At 34.3% G+C, this 17,392-nt stretch overlaps 1 protein-coding gene across 1 annotated transcript in view; it reads left to right on the top strand.

Moving 5' to 3' along the window:
• Window positions 1–17,392, top strand: part of CLASP1 (cytoplasmic linker associated protein 1) — a 336,648-nt gene that overhangs the window by 227,203 nt on the left and 92,053 nt on the right. Inside the window, 4 exon segments of the mRNA XM_043996430.1 lie at window positions 19–189; window positions 6,708–6,815; window positions 11,155–11,217; window positions 16,142–16,245. Of these exon segments, the coding sequence (XP_043852365.1) occupies window positions 19–189; window positions 6,708–6,815; window positions 11,155–11,217; window positions 16,142–16,245 (446 nt within the window).

Here is a 17,392-nt window from a genome sequence, read left to right as displayed (position 1 = left end):
TATTGCCTTATTTTTTAGCTGGTAGCCGATCAAGCTCCCCAGGAAAACTGTTGGGAAGTTCTTATGGTGGACTCACAGGAGGATCTGCCAGAGGTACACCTGTACCCTCATCTGCAGATAAACGGAGCAAGATCCCAAGGAGTCAGGGATGTAGTCGAGAAACAAGTCCTAGCCGCTTGGGTGGACAAGGTAAGTGTGCTTGGAGATTTACCTGCAGAACTATTCTTTGTTAAGTAAGACTGCCAACCTTGGGAAACAATCTTTGTTTGAAGACAAAATATTTTGACTGTCAAAAAGATTACTGCACCTTTATTTTGTGTCTTGATACAGGATATTTACATTACATCCTGAGGTAAATGTTACATGAGTTCTTTTTTATTAGGTTATCTCAATATTTCCTTTGTTTTATAGGTTAAGTAATATATACAGACCAAGGAAAAGAATGCCATCAATCGTGATGTCACTTCATGTATTATCATTATTTTCAAAGAAGTTGAGTTTTTAGTTTTCATTCTTTCTCTCCTTGCCATTTGTTTTACACAAAAAGAAATTTACATTCTTTATAGCAAGTTTTGTAAGTTGATGAAATATTTTATTTTGGTCTTTCTTTAAAACCTCTAGTATTTTATTTTTAAAAATCCTTGACTATCAGATGCAGAAAACAACCAGACAGATGTTTTACTAAATCACAGAATATTCCTTCAGTTGCAAATTAAGTATAAAACTCTTTTCTTGTATGTATGTATGTTTCTTCGAGGTTGTGTGGTCTCTGTTGTTTATAGACTATTAAGAATTCCCTAAGAAGAAACTGTACTCTTATGGTTTGTCACATTGTTTATTTTCACAAAAAACTTGGATACTTTATATAGGATGTCTTATGAAATTGATACATAAGGTCCCATTCTTTTTCTTCTGTGCATAGGTGTTTCCAAGGTCAAAGCCTTATTTTTTAATCAGAAAACTTCATTTATAAATCTGTTGGGTTTTCCCCCCTTTCTCCAGTAGAAGTTGGAGTTGGAATTAACATGTAAGCTGCATTTTTAAAATTACAAGGGAGGAAGAATACTGAGTAAAAAATGTGGTTTGTCAAGCAGCTCTTTAGTCTAAACATTATCAGCTGTGTTGACTGATTTTTGTTAACTGATTTAATATGTTGTTTGGGTGTTTATGTAGATACAACTTGGGAGAAACTATAGATGGAATATAATTGGATATATTTATATTTCAAATCTGAAGCTGTTTTAAAATTCATGTGTTCAATATAGCTTTCTGTGGATCTGGCCTTTTTTAAGTGTTTCAGATTTTGAAAACTGCATCTGTTTTCATTAGGGTATAAAGTGAGTGTTTGACATTTTCAGACCTTAAAGATCTTTGATACAGGAACTGACATCATGAAATGTAAAGATTAGTTTGCAATTTATTTTGTTTTTGTTTTATTTTTTTAAAAGATTCTTTCAGTGACTTGAATTAACTTAATTTGATATCTAAACCTCTGATATAGTCTCATTTTTTATTTTAACTAAATAACTCTGGTCCTCTTGAATATAGTAACTAATTTTAATTCCTTATCAGTTACTGGCTTCAAAAGACCTCTCCAAAGTGTTCATGTTAAAACATTTTTTTGTGGAAGTGAAATTTCTTTGCCTTTATTTAGGGGCTAAGCTATTGTACTAAGCTCTCATTTTATGAAGAACATTTATCCAAAGTACTGTGGATCATATGTCATTCAGTTTCTTTCTATCCATATTATACCACTGATATACTCCATATATTTATAGATATCCTACTTTCTAATTTCCTGTCAACATCTGAATCCTTAGTAATGCATCTGTTTTCATCTCATTTATTATAGTGACAGAAAATACTCCAGGTGTACAAAATTTTGGATTATCACACAGGAAAGTAAAAAGATCATTTGGTAATAGCAAATTTAATCCCATTTGCTGGAGCTCTTCCTGCTGGAAATGGCTTTATAGTTACCTTTTATATATTTAGTCTTTATCTGTCTACATACCTGCCATTTCCTCCCAGGAGAATGTAAGCTCCTTGAGGGCAGGGGCTCTTGTTTTTTCCTCTCTATACCAGACGCCCAGCATTGTGCACGGCACAAAGCAGACATTCCATCAGTGCTTCTCAACTGCAGGACATGAGCATTTTCTATCAAACCTTTTTGACTCTGGTATTTTTTGAGGATTGAAGTTCCAGGTTGAACTTAACATTGACAAAATAATTAACTCAATCTTCTTATCTTACATCTTGAATTATTTCTGTTTATAGAATGAAACTATACAGATATTTCTTGAATAAAATTTCTTAGCTAAGTAACTACTCGATACAAAATGCTGTTCTAGTCATCAAAGGAGATTGAACATTTAAATACTACTGTCCTCATTCTCATGGAGCTTGCATTCTAATAGGATAAGATAAAAACATAGAATTCTAATATGGAATATCCCATGAGTGCATTGGAGAGTTGCAGGGTAATATACTATGTTAGGTCCTTTATTTTGGAGCTCTTTTCAACTGCAAAACAAAACAAAACCCTATCAGTATGGATGTTGTAAAAGAAAAGAAAAAGAGGCCTTGACTATACATCTTCATTTAAATTCTTGAATTCAAATTCAGAGCATACATTTACATGTATTTCTTTTTTTAATAGCAGAGTAATGCCATTGAAGTGGGGGAACATCTGTGACAATATTTCCGGAAACTTATTTCACCTGGTTGTTTTTTTTTCACACTGGTTATCTTCAAAAATATGTTTTATTGTTTCCTGTTAATTGTAAGACTACAAAATTCATACTTGATACTTGTGTCACTTCTGAAGTCATAGTTCTTCATTTTAAATTATGATTGATTTTATATTTTCTAGGAGAATATTTTTAAATGGTTTAATTTGAATTCATATTCCAATTCTTATCACTTCACTTGGGTATTCCTTTGTAATATTTACTTTATTACTTATTTAGAACTGCACTTTCAATTGATAAAGCAATTAGAACAATTTGTCTCTAAGGCTTAGTTCTCATAATGTTGTGACCATCATAGGTTCTTCTATGCTTTTGGTTTTTGGTATAATCTTTGGTGAGGAGAAGGACGTTGAACTTAAAATAGTAAGTGACAAACGAAAATAAAATTTCTGCTAAAGTACTTAGAAATCTTGAGAAAAACCATGGGAAGAATACAATCTTATTCTAAGCTTTTCATGTAAAGAACTAAAGTCTAAAAAATACTTTCAGAAGTTCAAATTATAAATAAGTATTTTTTCATTACTGCTTTTTCTTTCTTTGACACCAAACTTGTTTTAACACAGAAACAGTCATATCAGCATTTAGTAAAGACAAACAGTCCCCAATGTTGGTCTCCTTCATTATATTGGTTCTTTTCAGAAAATTTTCTTTTTAAAGTATTTGGTCTCCAGATGTTGTTTTGTGAGAATCTATTGTATTTCTTTTTTCTTTTTTTTTTTTAGTGAGGCAATTGGGGTTAAGTGACTTGCCCAGGGTCACACAGCTAGTAAGTGTGTGTTAAGTGTCTGAGGCCAGATTTGAACTCGGGTACTCCTGACTCCAGGGCCAGTACTCTATCCACTGCGCCACCTAGCTGCCCCAAGAATCTATTGTATTTCTACAGTAATTCATACTGTCCAGTATCTCAGCCATGATTTCATGTAAGATACACACCCCCATGTTTATTTACATACACATGTGTATATGTATATGTTATACATATATGTTTGTGTTTTTATCATATTAAGGGAAATTTTTACAAAACTAAGAATCTGACCACATTTTCACACACTGCAGTCTCTCGTATGTGGTAAAAGATCTTAGTATTTAACTACTTCCCATTTTATGAATCCTCAAATCAGTATGAATTAAACACTCTGTTTAACCATCTGGTAAATTTATAAAAGTTGAGGTATTCTTTTAAATATATTCTACTGCTCCTTCCTTAAGATCAAAATGTCACTCATATTTTATTTTTGCAAACATTGGCCCAAGGAGAGAGAAGGCAAGCAATATCCAACATCATATTATAAATGGCATATGTGCTATTTTTTTCCTTCTGTGACACTGAGTCTGACATAATATGCAAATGTTTATGGGAAATAAGTGGACAGTCTATACAAGAAAATGTTCCAACAGGATTATATTGAAAAGTTAATCAGGCTAATAGGTCATATAGAGCAATAATACTGTCACCATGGTAATAATACTGTCCTATTAAATGTTTTTGGTTTTTTGGGAAGGCTTAGTTCACTGGTCTTATTGTAAAGAACTTAAAAATACTTTAAACATATTGCTCAGTCTTAGGGATATTCCTCCAGAATAAACTCAGGAGAAATTTGAGTCGTAGGAAGACTTGTATAATGGAACTAGCAGTATTTTTTTCTTTACATTACTACGTAGGACCCTGAGAGAAAGCAGTATTTTTCTTGATCCAAGAAACTTATATATTGTGGGTCCTAGGTAAAATGCTTTAAAATTGTTCAGACATTTAATTGCATAGTAACTGCTTTTCTTAATCAAAAGGCTCTTTGGAATGTTAGGTGGAGTTGTGGGCGGAAAAAAAACCCCAAATATTACCACATCTTTGTGGAAGAATAAAACAGGTAATTGAGCAACAATCACCAAGAGGCTTCAGGTCAAAAAACTGTTGTTGACTAAAATGTGTACCTGTTACTGTCCATTCTTCACTTTTCTTTACCTGTAGTTACCTTAAAAGTTCCATAATAACTTGAACACCAACATAAAACTGAGTTCTATTTCAAAGTGAGTGTGTTACAGGAAGATGGGATTTTGGAGGGGTTTTGCCCTTGCAGACCTGAGAGTTCTTTATTAGTGGCAAATTAGACTGCTTTGGAAAGCTGATTCTGCTTTTCATTTCTTGGTTGTCTTTATCAAGGACCTCCATTCTTCTTGTTCGTAGAACTTTCTCATTATGGTTTGGCCATCCATTTTATTTGCTGGGCTCTGTAAGTATTGGAATAAGATACTGATAGAGAAAATGTGGTTCTTTCTACACTGATGAAACAAAGTTCATTTGCAGAAATTCTGAGACAGAGATGCTCTTCATTCTATTACAGTAGATACTTTACCAAAACACTGGAGTCTGTGTTCTGTAGCAGGACTAACCCAGGGTAAAATTACAAAGTGGGCAAAGTTTAACTTTGCCCTGCTACTCCCAAATCCTGAGCATTCCATAACCTCATGCTGTCCCTTGGCTGTTTAGGTCTTTCATAGTGATAATTAGCTGAGAAGACCTCATTTGGTATAATCCTGTGGGTACTTCTTTCTAACCTCTTCCTGTTAAACTTTCCTGTTGGGTTTCTTATACTTCAGGTAGTTGATCTTGGTTAGCTATTGCTTAGAAAGGATCTTTTAAACTCATTTTAGAGCTAGTAAGGTTAATGGGAGACCGTTCTCGAATAATCTCGGAGAACAAATCTCTGATATTTTAATTTAAGGAACCAGTGCACAGGCTGCTGAAGGAATTAATATTCGGGGTGGTTGTGGTAAAGCGTTATGTTGAAGACTACCTATTCTGCCTACATGTAGAATTGACCCTCTTATTCATTCTTTAGTCAAATGACACAAGACTACATATGGAATGTCTTTTCCAAAGTTTTTGACATAATATTATTTTAATAATATTATGACTTGATATATTTCTCTTTGCTTTGAGTTAGTTAAACTTGGAATCAGGCATCACTATTCTGTTTCAAGCTCTATTGCCGATTTACTGTGTGACTCTGCTAATCTCTGAATAGTTCCCTGCACTAATCTTTACTTGCTTATGAATTTGAAGATGAGGACATTACTAACTTTCATCAGTCAATATTTGTAGTGGTTGCTTTTTTTTTTCCACACCAGAAGAGGGACCTTTTAAACACAAATCACTGTGCCTGCTGTAATCTCAGTGAATCCCTATTCTGTGGATCTTCACATATACTAAACTTGTAGTGTAAAGTCCACTCTTAAGTCTTTATCTTTCTTTTACATTATATTCTGTTTTTTTTTTAAAAGAAAGACATTTTTCTTCAGCAATGTGGAAGAGTAGGAGAGTGAATATCATTCTCAACTCTTTGTTACCTTGGATTAAATAACTAAGTAGAATATTTTCTCTTTCCAAATCCCATAGTACAACAAGATGTATAGCTAGAATAACCTATCCTATTTCTTGTAATGGGGACAAGTACCTGAGATTCAATAGCCAGGGACTTTTGTTTTCTTTAATAATAGTTAAATGCAGCTGATTCTTTTGTGGAAAAACAAATGTGCATGAAATCAGCTTTCTTTGTTCTTTCACTGAATTCAACAGTCATCAAAATTTGTGCTCCTCAAAAAAAAAAAAAAAAGCTTTTGGACCTTATATTCCCTGATCACCGTTCATCTTCTAACAATAGATCTCTTCACTTCATAAATTTAAATGTGAATTTCTTACTATTTAATAAAACACCACAATGTGAAGAACTGTGAATATACTTTAAACTCAAGCCCTCATATGATTGATTCAACAAATAGGAAATCTCAACAAGAAATGTCGATGGGTCCACAGAAATCACTCAAAAAGGAAAGCGCTTCTGGGAGTGATAATTAACAATGTCATAATTACATTAACGGAATGTGACTTTTTTTGTGTGAGCTTTTCTATCCTCATTAAACTTGTTCACCTTCTCTGAAACTCTCCATGCTGCATGCTAGCACGGAGCAGCCGTATCCCTCGACCCAGCATGAGTCAGGGGTGCAGCCGCGATACCAGCCGTGAGAGCAGCCGAGATACAAGCCCTGCTCGGGGCTTCGCTCCACTGGGTGAGTACATGTAGGCACTGAAATCTTTTAAGGCGGATGAGTCCCTGTTCCTGATTCTGATTGCCTAGTGAAGATGCTCCTGCGTGGAATGACCTTGCTTTCCCTCCTTCTTCTCCCTTTGATCCTTTCTTCTCTTCTTTTCCTCTTCCTCAGTTTACCCTTTGTCCTCCTCTGCATGTTTGAATTTGTACAACTTCTAATTTTCATTTATCAAGAAGAAAAAAAATACTTCTTTATGTTATTTTTGTCATTGGCTACCTACCAGCTACCAGCAACTAAGCTCATTTGTATGGGCAGTGATGAAATTCAGCAGAAATGACTTTGCTGAGTTAAAAATTCATTTGCAGCATTGATATTCAGCATTCTTGAGAGTCATGACTCTAAAGTTTGGGAATTAATTTGTAAATTTACTTGAGTTGCAAATGGACTGCCATGTCTTACAACTAGTTTTGAAAAAGGAAAAAAAACAATGAATTACAGCTACTTTCTTACTTAGAAGACTAAAGTTGCTCTTGGTTAAAGGAGAAAAAACTTAAATGTAATGAAAAAGCAGAGATGTCAGTCACTGTTTTTACAAAGTACCATTTCAGAGGATCTTTTCTTTAAGTCTTGCTGTTTCAAGTTAGAGGCAAGAGATTTGAAATCAGCTTGCACCCCTCCACCCCTCCCCATCAACTTCAAATACATAGCATGAACATATAACTTGATAATGATTTTACCGTACTTAGACAGTTTGGTCCTGAGTGTGAATCTAACATCTCATCTCATGCCACAGTCTGCTGTGAATCTATAAAATTATAATTCCTAGGTGTTCTAAGATATATTGTTAGGCCAATAACTCAGATAAGGAACACAGTTAATCATGAGGATTTCTTTCTTTACCATTTCCTGTCAACTTTTATAATTCATTTTCTGGCTTCAGGAAAAAGAAGATCACACAGGCATCTGTTACAATTAGTCTTGATTTTGTTAGTTTGCTTGCAACCCATCTCCACTTTATCCTTGATTGTTTAAAAACTGAGCTATCCTTATTTCATATAGGGGGATTTAAAGTGTCTAAAATTCAGGAATGTTTCATATCTATTTCGAATGATTTAGTATTTTGAAAGGTTAAAAGAAATATGTAAATGAAAATAATTAATGTTGTAAACATGAAGGGCAATACTTACTAGTGTACAACAAAGCCCATCTTTTAATAGAGTTCTGGGAAATAAAGATGTTGTATAATTTATAATGTTATCATTGTGTAATATGTTATTAAATGAAATAGGAAATTGCTTGTAAGACTAAAGATGTAATTTTGCCATCTGCTTTTTCCTTAGAAGCCTATAATGTACATTTCTACTGAAATGTGGGGGATAGAAAAGGTTGTTGTGAAACAATCAGGTATTCCTATTTTAGTGTTTTCATCACTCTTATCAGCCACACCTTTTACTTCAGACTTTACCTTTACAAAACGTGACATACTATATAAAGTGACACAACCCCTAAAATTATCAGGTTGATTGTTTTATTCCAGTGATAAGACAGCCTAGTGGAAGGCGGTATGCAATGTCACATCAGATCAGCATTATGAGATACAAACACCCTTTGCTTGACTATTTGTTGTTCACCAGGTGCACAATAATTGGCTGATTCTTCATCATGCCTGTGTTAATGGATTTTTCTAAGAAATTCCAGCAGAAGTAGTAATAACATTTTCTGAATGAACTGGTGATTTTTCCTTTAAGATTGAGACTGTATCTCCACTTCCCCCCATTTTCTTGTCTCCAACCCAGCCAAATGGAAAATTTTTCTGTTAAAATATTAAAAATGCAATTGATTAGTTTGGATAGAAGTTTGATTTCCCCTTCTTTTCCAGTCTGATAGTCTTTTGGGGTTAGTGTTGTACGGATACAGCCTTGATAGTGTTGTATGGATACAGCACTGAACATTTGAAGTCAGGATTGTGTCTTGAGTTCTTGGTGACATTTGATATTTATGTTTCACTTGCTCTATCCAATTAGAGATGTTTAATCATCTCAATATGGTGAGGATACAGAATGTTCTACTTAAACCCCTATTGGTTTACTATTGTTCTATTTATGACAGATGATATGCCACCATCCATTTTCTCCCTTTGTTATTTCCTTATGACCTATGAAGCAAGAAGTGCAGAGTGGCATTCTGACTTGCACAGGGAATTTGAGGTTTTTTCTTCTGAGCTAAGTTTTATATATTTCTTTTCTGATAAGTTATCCCCATGAAATAGAATGTGAAAGTAGTTCTGTTTTCTGACCCTTGCTGTACTTTACTAGTAGAATGCCCTTTTTTTCCTTCTCTAACTGGGATGAACATCATAAACTGTCTTTACCTTTTGGCTATAGTCCATCATCTCATAAAACAGCAATATGTAAAGTAATGATGAAATCATGATTGTCGATATTAGTTTGTACAACTATATTAGAACGAAAAAATGAAGTGTCAATCAGCAGATCTTATTTGTACTTCTTTAATCCATTTTAGAGTTGACAGATTGATTTAAGAGTAATTTGGGGCATTTTCACCATGTGGTTCCAGCATATGAGTACTTCACTAAGTGAAATTAAGTACATTGAGCATATATTCAGTGTACTTAAGCACATTGCAAACTCAGAATTATATATGTATATATACAGGTTGGGATTTGGTATAAGACAGCTCCATTTTTCCGTCTAAGTGATTATTAACTAAAGAATTGAGCATCTTATGTGGAAATTTTGCCTCTGTGGTTCCATGGAGAAGCTACAGCTCATTGTCTAAAATGTTAATTTCATTAATAAAATGTGCCATTTATATCTTTGATTCATAAGCATCACTATTCAGTTTTAAAAGGTCATTACTCAGCATTAAAGATTTAATTGGCTTTACTATTATCTATGTCCTAGAGAGAAAGGATATTTTGAAAAACATGTCAGCAAGTAAATCATACTTTTTGGTCATATTGTCTTTATTAGTTAATAATATGTTTTACCAATATAAATATTTTATAAAATGTCACTTAAGTCATTTCAAGCAGAATGCATAACAGTTTAATATGATTCTATAAAATTAATTGACAAATCTGATAGGTATTAATGCATATAATAAGGAACAGTTAAAAATGTAGAGGGAAATGAAGCATACTTCTCTAGCTGTTAAAATTATGGATTTCATATTTATTAATTACTGTACTTTTCAAGAGACAGCAATGTATAGTGAATGGTTGGCTGACCTTAAGGTCAAGAAAAGCCTGCTTTAAAAGTCTTGGCTCTAACACTAGCTGAGTGGCCATGAGCAAGTCAATTAACCTTGCATGCTCCCAGTAGTTCTTTGAAACTTAAGCAAAAGACAAGTTGCCAAGTCAGCATTGATAGAAGTAGTTTCCATACACTGATTAAAAACTCAGGTTCATCCCATCAAAAGAAAAGTGATTTATCAAACCATGACCAAAATTTGTATTGAATATCAGTTAACATTTAAAGCAGTTGTTTGAGGCTTTTTAAATTTTTTTACATGAAAGGGAAATTCTTTTCTTTGAATGGATGATGATGAATTTATTGCTAATGCATACTTGGCCATTAATTTTTATTGTATCTAAATCAAACTGTAGTTAACAAGTCAAGTATTCTATATTGGGGGAGAGGAAAACACTTTCACATCAAAAAGTTTTGTTTATCCATAGGATTTCAAAGACTTAGTCTATGACCCTTTTATTTTTAAACAATATTCAGTATTACCCCATTCCAGGAAAAAAGAAGGATTTGGATAGAGACCCTTGTGATCATTATGAAAAACATGGGGAAAATTTTGTTCAAATATGTGATTATGCTTTTTTTCCTTCATTGCGTTTTTGAACAAACACACATTATTACAATTTTGTTTTTGGTGCATGGTTTCATATGCCTAGTAGACCAATCAAATATATCTGCAAGCTGAATCTATAAATTCATTCTTTTGCTCTATCACTTTGGGATTTAGATTGACTTTCTGAATCCTGGTATTTTCCAGTTCAGTGTTTCATATTTCCATAATGGCTGATGTAAACTTTGTGGAACAAATAAAAACTTGGAGTCTCTGATTTTGGCTGAAACATACCCAGGTTGGAACTCCTTGAAGAATGCCTTTGTCATGCCTTGTATGTTTGATAGCGATGTTTAAGAAACTACATGGGGGTTTGAGAGACTGACGGTTGTCCATTCATATCCAACATCCATTTCTTTCGCAAGAAGATTTGCCAGTGTTGGTAGTGGTCATATGCATTTCCTTTGGGCTGTGGCATTTTCTGTCTTGAGTACTTCTGTGTTAATCCTGTGGGTGTTGCCATTCCTTTTACCTGCAGCCTCTCGACGTCATTCCAGGTCCACTAGTGCTCTCTCCACTGCTGAATCTGTTGGGCAGTCAGGTGAACAAGTGCTAACTGCATGACTTGGCTTCTTCATACATTCTAGTTTTATGCCCATTTTAACATTTGCTTTCATCAGTGTCAGCTAGCACTTGGCATGTATGTACTTCATTTTTTGTTAATGTGCTTTTCTGTTTTAAGTTGTCGAATGTTTATAGTTCTGTTTGTAGACCTTAGATGCATTGTATCCAGTTTTACAATATCAGTTTTGCAATACTTTTCCTCATCTTAAAGACTAGGAAAATATCTACTCCTCTCCCTCAAAGATATTAACTAAAAATTCATTAACCTTCAGTTATCTTATACCAACAATTTCAAGAGGGAGGCTTGATGTAGACAAGTGACCCTAAAAGGTTCTCGTAGCTCTCATTTATTGATTCCAAATTAAGTAGTGAATTATCATTACTAATTAATACTGTTTTCAAAGCTTCAAAACCATTTTTGGTTAACTACTGAATTACATTGATTTCCCTATTTATTGCTTATGCACATACATATATACACCTAAATGATAAAAAATAACATTGCTTTTGAGAGTTGTATGAAAAAAATCTTAAGATTTAGACAGATGGGGAATGTTGCCACTTTCCTGCAATCATTGACACTTCCAGGTCTATAGGTTTGTTTATTTAAACCCATTTTATTTTAATACTTAAGCACATCTTATTTTAATACTTAGCCTTGGCCCCAAAAGAAAAAGCACAATATAATCTATAACTTTGCCCTTCTTCAGAAACCATTTTGATATGTAACAGTCACTATCATAGACATTTAATCTATTAATAAGTAGATATATCATTTAAGAACAGAAATATCAATCATAGGCAAAAAATATACAAAACTAGGGGGCAGCTAGGTGGTGCAGTGGATAAAAGCACCAGCCCTGGATTCAGGAGGACCTGAGTTCAAATCTGACCTCAGACACTTGACACTTACTAGCTGTGTGAACCTGGGCAAACCACTTAACCCTCATTGCCACCCCCCCCCCAAATATACAAAAATATAGACTTTTGATAGATACTAGTTTTGATATAATTAGTAGGTAAAATGTCTTATGGGATGAGACCTAGGGTTGTTTTTTCCCACTTTTAATGAAGCAAGCAGCATTTATAGCCCTGTATCTTAAACATCAGTTAGTCAGAAACCAAGTTTCTTCAGCCTTTGAACATAGAAAAATTGGAAAGTAAGGCCTCTTTTTATCTATTAGTTTCTATCATTGTTTCAGTTTTCTAGCCCTTCATACCCAAATCAGGTTTAATGATTACCTGAAGATTAAGGGCCAGTTGGAGGTCATAATTATCTATATCCACCTTTTAACAAGATAGGATTGTATAATAGGATATCAGTATCATAAGGTAGTGCGTGTATATTCCAATTCAGTGAAAGTAAAAACCCTGAGTTTTTTCTCAGGTGTCAAATCATTTCTCCCTTCCCTCATTTAAAATACAAATAGGCTACAATAAATGCCAAATGATAGTGAATCATTTGTGTTCCAAAGCTGTATGCAGCTGGGAAGCACCATGTATTTATATTAAGTATTTTTATTTAGAAAATAAGGAGCATTCTTGGAACAGGATATGCTGGCATGAAGCCCCCATAGGGTTTGGGTTTTTTTTTTTTAAGCCAGATTTTGTTTGCTATGGCAGGTATTTTATAAATTGCTTACAATTGAATTTATTTCATTTTGTTATTCATGAACCCCCCCACTATCTACCCTTTTTTAACGTAGCAAGATACTGATTTAAAAAGGGATTATGCTATCATATGTGAAAATAGTCTAATCTTTGTTCAGCAAAGTTCTTGCAAATTAAAGCTGTTTTGTGCTTGTGATGCATATGGTAGTGGGCAGAGTTATTTGATTGCCCATATATTAAAATGCTTTTTATACATATATATAATATTGTATGTGATCAGAAAGTGTGTTAAAAAAGGGGATAGTGTAACATAAATTTTTTCATTTCCTTTTAAAAATTCATGGTTGTATAACTTCTCTAATAGCATTTAAGATTTTTTTCCTTTACATGATGTCACAAATTAAGTTGGAAAAAGTTTAAAATGTTCTATAATTTTATTTGAATAAAATATATAAATTAGTCTTTAAGTAACACCTTAATTTAAAACTTAACAAGACCAGGCAATTTAACGATACAGAGTTTAAATTTTGAAATATGACATTTCCCATTGTTAAAATCAGAAGATGTACTAAAGAAGTTATCTTCCCTTTGACATGAAAATGTTCATCTTTCAGGATATTGCTAATATAGTTTATTAAATAGTGAAAACACTTTAAATATTAGCCTTGTCTTTCACAAGTTCTTAATAATAAAGTTAAATTGAGCCATTTTCACCATTGCATAAAGCTCAACTATGTTGTTAATTTCTATGTCTAATGCCATAAGCTCCATTACTTTATTGTTGGATTCTTTTCAACTGATTTCATGGGTATAGTCAGTCACCTTTAAAAAAAGAAAACCTATTGTTTTCATTTTCCATGATAATTAGTAATAGCTTTTGAGTAGCTGAAACTTCAATTTAAATGTTTTAAAAATCAAATTCTTGCACCTGTTTCAGTCAGTTTTATACCTCTCTCTGAAATACTGCATTTATAAAACCATACTTAAGGGAAAATTAATACTGAAAGTTAGCAGAATGAGATTTTTTTGTTTTTAATTTTTTTGACCTTTATAGTGGAGTTATTTTATTTTGATATTGATTATTTGCAAAGGGAAATATCTCTGATCAGTTTGCTGGATTTTTTGGTGGAGAAGAGTGTGTAAGCCATTCAGTAAACACCAGTTGAGGGTTTCCTGTGCCAAAGGCACAGTGCCAGGTCTGAAGAGAGAGGCAGCCCATGACTCCCAGGAATTAACACTCTAGTAAGTGGGATGAGATACAGGGACAAATTAAGTATGATGAGGGATAAGGGCAAAGGAGAGGTCACTTTCAGGGAAGGCTCTGGAGGAAGTGGCACCTGACCCCGTCTGAATGAAGAGAACACTTTCAACAGGCAACAAATTTCTGAGCAAATAAGTCAGTATAGCATAAGGGAATGGCTGGAGTTAGGTGAACAGCATGGGTGTGAGGATTGTGTGAGATAACTGAACAGGTGCAGGCTGTTTGGCATAAGCATAAAAACACCTGACAAAGATGATAGGATTATAGTTTAAAGTTGGAAGAAACCTCAGAGGTCATCAGACTCGATTTAAGGTTTTCCATATGAAGAAACTGAGACCCTGACAAAGGTCAAATGACTGGGGCATAATAACTTAAATAAATATAATAAAATAATAAACATAATAACATAAAAACTTGCTCATCCAGGATCAAATCCAGGCCCCAAACTGGTGCTTTTCTCACCATTTCACAATGAAATAAGATTTAAAAGGTGGTTTCACACCAGATTATGCCAAAGAATTCTTTTCTTCATATAGGGAGTGGGACATGGTCAATATTGTAATAAAAAAAGCTTATGGAAATAAGCTTTAAGAAAATTATTTTGGCATCTAGGTGAATAACCAAGGTGGGGGAAGTGGACTAGGGAGCATGATGTGTACCTAGACACGTGGTGCAGGCAGTAGGAGAAGGAAGAAGTTCAAGAAATGCTGTAGAGGTAGGATGAACAGAGCATGGCAATTGATTTTTAGGATAAGGAGGGTGAGGGAGAGACCAAAATGAAGGATGACTTAAAGCTTTAGAACCTGTGTAACTGGGAGGGTGGTGGTGTTTTCAACAGAGATAAAGAGGAGGAAAAAAGAATTTAAAGATGATAAGTTCAATTTGGGGCATATTTAGTTAGAATGTATTAGTGGACTGGGTTTAAGTCATCTGCACAGAGGTGATGAATGACAGTATTTTAGAATGAGAGATCATGGAGGACAAAGTAGAGAAAAGAATGCCTAGAGCAGAACCTTGGGAGACACCTGAACAAATCACCAGATTGAGAAGAGAAGGGAAGCAGGATCAAACTGTCACAGAAATCAAGATGGGAGAGAATATCAAGAATAAGAAAGTGTTCAACATCAAACGCTGAGAAAACACAAAGAGGGTTGGAACTAAGAAAATACCTTTGTATTTTGGCAATTAAATTCTTTTTAAGAGCATGGAGAAAGCAGTTTTAAATGGCCTGGGGGCGGGGGAGGGAATATGGTGAAAAGTGGAGGTGAGAAGTTTGGAAGTATAAGTGAAGAGATTGTGGATTTCACCAGTTCTAGGAAAGGTACATTTAGGATAAATTGAGGAGGAATTTTTAGGAGAAATTTAAGCTTTCATGTAAGCAGAGGAGGAAGAACAGCAGAGAAGGACATATTGGAGATCAAAATGGAAGTGGGGTCGGTAGGGAATTCCTTGTGAAATAAGGTCCTGAAGGAGTCAGAAGAGGGTGGGAATCAAGACCAGAAGGGGCTTAACCTTAATGGCTTTGTCCAGTATTAACGAGTTTGATTAATACCCATTAAACAACAAGGGCTATAATAAAACTCTCTACATAGAGGTCAATTTAGTCTACATCTTGTTATTTTCTTTGTACTTGCTACAGTGAGATTTGCCAATCTGTGAAGCTTACAATTGAATAGCAATACCAAATAACAGGGCTCCCTGATCCTTCAGGTAAAGATAAGTAGCGTAAAAGATTTGTAAAATTCAAACTTCCCTTCCACAATCTAAGTAAATTGTCCCCAAATTTTCCAATAACAAAACATACACTTAGATACCAATTCGTTTTAGCCATCATTTAAAAGACAATTGCAGCATAGTAGTTAAATTTGAGCAATGACATAAAAATACCTTAATTTAGTTAAATTTGACAGACTGTAGGGCTCTTCAGGGCCCATGTATGATTGCTGGGAAAGGCATGGTTGCCTGGAGGTAATTCAGAGGAAATGTGAATTAACTGAACAGAGTTGTTTTGCTTTTGTTTTCTGCATAGATCGGTTTGGGTTTGGGCAGCCGGGAAGGATGCCTGGTTCTGTCAATGCTATGCGAGTTCTAAGTACAAGTACAGATCTGGAAGCAGCTGTTGCTGATGCCCTGGTAAGAGGCACAATAGACACTACCACAGGTGACCAAATGTCACATTTGGTTATTCAGATGCATGTTCTTTTTTTAAAGTACAGATTATACCAGTAAGTAAATTGATAGCCCAAATATGTAAATTTGTTTTTAGCATTTTAAAATTGCTCTTATTGAACAAGTATGCAAATCTTTATTGTAGATTTCTTTTTCTCTTACTTTACATCTCTGTACTTAGGCATTGATAAAAAGTGATCTGCTAGAAGTTAATAGGATTGGGTAATTCTTTGCTGCTTTCCTGCCCAGCCAGTGGAGGTTTGATGACATCGTGCTCCTAGGAGAAGGGTTGTTAGTTTTTTCTTTACCTTTTATATCCCTAACACACCTTCAATTTTTCTTTGCCTCTGCTATCTTGCTCCATTTTCAGTCATGAGCAAAATTTTTGGCATGGTCTAAACATAGTGCATTAATAGGCCCTCAGTCCTGTTGCCCGCTCTTATTATAGTGTGGGAAATACTACATTGATGCCCTCACTTATTTCCACATACATTTTATTTTTCAAAAATGGTATTATGAAAAGGGACCTTAATATACTGTGGGAAGAGCTTAAACTATATGTTTTTATTAGAGAAAAGAAACACTTAAAAAAAAGTTTAACACCCCTCCCCCCCCCCAAAAAAAAAACTGCCTTAAAGGAGAGAGAGAAACTTTAGAGATCTTTTAATGTTTTTTAAAGAACACATACTTGGTGGAATCTGTTTGCTGTCAGATTGATTTTAAAAGACTTTTTTCATCCAGGAGTAAGACTCTGTTGCACATTCTGGTTTGTGCTCAGAATTTGAAATAGATTTTTTAAAAAAGAGCCATCTAATTTCAAACCCTGTTTTTATACACACACACACACACACACACACACACACACACACACACACACGAAGTTTTTAAAACTGTGATTTTTAATCCAGCTATTTGGTTATCCAATCCAGATTTTGCAGTGGATTGCTTCTAGAGGTCCATATTTATCTCTTTAGAGTTTCCCTTTTCATTCATTCTTGTTTGATCTATCCTCTCTGCAAACTAGTCTTACACCCTGATAATGCCTTCCTTGTAGGGAAGGATTGCAAGGTCAGCTTTTATTTAACACTCTTTCATATAGAAAGGCAGTTTT

Source organism: Dromiciops gliroides, chromosome 3 (genome assembly GCF_019393635.1).
Source record: "Dromiciops gliroides isolate mDroGli1 chromosome 3, mDroGli1.pri, whole genome shotgun sequence".
NCBI classification, from domain to species: Eukaryota; Metazoa; Chordata; class Mammalia; order Microbiotheria; family Microbiotheriidae; genus Dromiciops; species Dromiciops gliroides.
The sequence above is the reverse complement of the archived record's forward strand: the minus strand, read 5'-3'. Positions and strand labels throughout refer to the sequence as shown.